General features: G+C 52.1%; 1 protein-coding gene across 1 annotated transcript in view; it reads left to right on the top strand.

The window, feature by feature from the left end:
- The window catches only part of map7d2b (MAP7 domain containing 2b), a 25,989-nt gene that overhangs the window by 13,857 nt on the left and 9,632 nt on the right, over window positions 1–2,500 (top strand). The window contains exons 8-9 of the mRNA XM_076291409.1: window positions 515–753; window positions 1,086–1,224. Of these exons, the coding sequence (XP_076147524.1) occupies window positions 515–753; window positions 1,086–1,224 (378 nt within the window). The remainder of the gene's footprint in view (window positions 1–514; window positions 754–1,085; window positions 1,225–2,500) is intronic.

The raw sequence follows: 2,500 nt of genomic DNA, 5'->3' as shown, positions 1-2,500 counted from the left end.
TTAAAATCTACAATGCAAAATGTTATAAGTATTCACCCCCTTCAAGTCAGCATTTAGTAGATGCACCTTTTGCCACAATTAAAGCATGGAGTCTGCATGGATAGGTCTCAGTTAGGCCTGCTTATCTGGATACTGCAATTTTACTCCATTTTTCTTTGCAAAACTGCTCAAGCTCTGTCAGGTTGGAAGGCATCACGTGTGAACAGCACATTTCAGCTCTGTCAGGTTGGAAGGGCATCACGTGTGAACAGCCTTTTTCAAGTCCAGATTTTCTATAGGATTGAGGTCTGGGGTTTGACTCGGCCACTCCAGAACATTCAAGTATCCCCACAGCATGATTTTTGTAAATTATTATAAAAAAAGCCCAATTAAATTGATCAAGATTCAATTTATAAAAGCAGTAAAAGGGAAATATCCAAGGGCAGGGGGATGAATTCCTTGTATAGGCACTGTACTAGCGGATACTAGCTGATACTAGCTGATGCTATTGTTACAAAACCCTTTTTGGTAGCAGGGTCAGATCGTCCAAGAGCCGCACCCAGTCCCCCTGTTCCCCAGGACAGTACCCGCCGTCCCCGATGAGGCACCGTGCGTCCACCCCGTGCGACGGCCCTCGGAGGCTGGAGGGCGAGGAGAAGGCGGCCGCGGAGACCAGGGGCACCAGCACCCTGGAGAGGAAGACCTCCAGGTCTGACAACGCCGAGCGCAAAATGCCCAAGTCTGCCAGCCGGGATCTTGGAGAGCGCAGCGCAGGTGAACTCCTGACTTTAATATCCAGCCGATTGAGGCAACAGCTATACAAGGCAACAAAGGTGTGTCTGCTAAATGTAATGTAATAAAAGGCTTCCTCTGAGAGTTATTTGCACTCATTGATTGATTTTGTATCCCTCAAATGCCTTTTTTTGTGTTTGTATGTGTGTATCCTAAATGCTGGCTTTTGTCTTGCTTTTGTATATCTATGTAGGCTACTACAAGTGCAGTCTCTTCATCCACGCACCTTAGCTTGTGCATCCTTTCTTGCATTGTGGACATAAATAAATGATTAGAGTGTGTGTGTGTGTGTGTGTGTGTGTATGTGTTTGTAGAGTCCCCAGGTACCCCCACAGGGAAGTCCTTTGCGGGGACCACTGATGCGGAGGAGGCCGCCAGACTGCTGGCTGAGAGGCGTAGACAAGCCCGCGTGCAGAAGGAGCTGGAGGACAAGCAGCGCGCTGAGGAAGAGAGGTACACGCCACACGACACGCCACACGACACGCCACGCCACACGACACGCCACACGACACGCCACACGACACGCCACACGACACGCCACACGACACGCCACGCGACACGCCACGCGACACGCCACACGCCACACAACACGCCACACCACACGCCACGCGACACGCCACACAACACGACTCACGACACGCCACACGCCACACGCCACACGACACGCAACACGCCACACTACACGCCACACGACACGCCACACATAACATGACACGACAAGCCGCACATAACGCCATCTCCTTATAGCCGCACATAACGCCAGCCGCACATAACGCCAGCCGCACATAACGCCAGCCGCACATAACGCCATCTCCTTACAGCCGCACATAACGCCATCTCCTTACAGCCGCACATAACGCCATCTCCTTATAGCCGCACATAACGCCATCTCCTTATAGCCGCACATAACGCCAGCCGCACATAACGCCAGCCGCACATAACGCCATCTCCTTACAGCCGCACATAACGCCAGCCGCACATAACGCCAGCCGCACATAACGCCAGCCGCACATAACGCCATCTCCTTACAGCCGCACATAACGCCATCTCCTTACAGCCGCACATAACGCCATCTCCTTACAGCCGCACATAACGCCAGCAGCACATAACGCCATCTCCTTACAGCCGCACATAACGCCAGCCGCACATAACGCCAGCCGCACATAACGCCATCTCCTTACAGCCGCACATAACGCCAGCCGCACATAACGCCATCTCCTTACAGCCGCACATAACGCCAGCCGCACATAACGCCAGCCGCACATAACGCCAGCCGCACATAACGCCATCTCCTTACAGCCGCACATAACGCCAGCCGCACATAACGCCATCTCCTTACAGCCGCACATAACGCCATCTCCTTACAGCCGCACACTACACCAGCCGCGCAGCTGAATCGTTCCCTTTCACGGAGCGTAGAAATTGTTTTAGAAGACTGGTCTAATGCTTTTCGAATGTGAGGGCGACTGCCACGCTGGTGTAGCCAGTTCCATTGATTATTGTGGAAGCTAATTGTTGCGACATGAAAAGATACGTTCCAGTTGCACGTCCGATGCTGTATACTTGTAAACTCCTGTTTTGGACCTCATACTGATGCTCCTGAGCTCCTGGGACCTGTTTCCTACAGTCCTGGACTAAAAGCCAATTTCAATGGAAATCTCCTTTGAGAAAGAGCTGCTAGTCTGGGACTGGGACTAGGACTAGGCTTAATCCATGTACGGGATGCCAG

This window comes from Alosa pseudoharengus, unplaced genomic scaffold, assembly GCF_046254945.1.
Source record: "Alosa pseudoharengus isolate Yale_2024_CS ecotype anadromous, Long Island Sound unplaced genomic scaffold, YU_APseudo_1.1 YU_APseudo_1.1_scf_18, whole genome shotgun sequence".
In the NCBI taxonomy this organism is placed as follows: Eukaryota; Metazoa; Chordata; class Actinopteri; order Clupeiformes; family Clupeidae; genus Alosa; species Alosa pseudoharengus.
The sequence above is the reverse complement of the archived record's forward strand: the minus strand, read 5'-3'. Positions and strand labels throughout refer to the sequence as shown.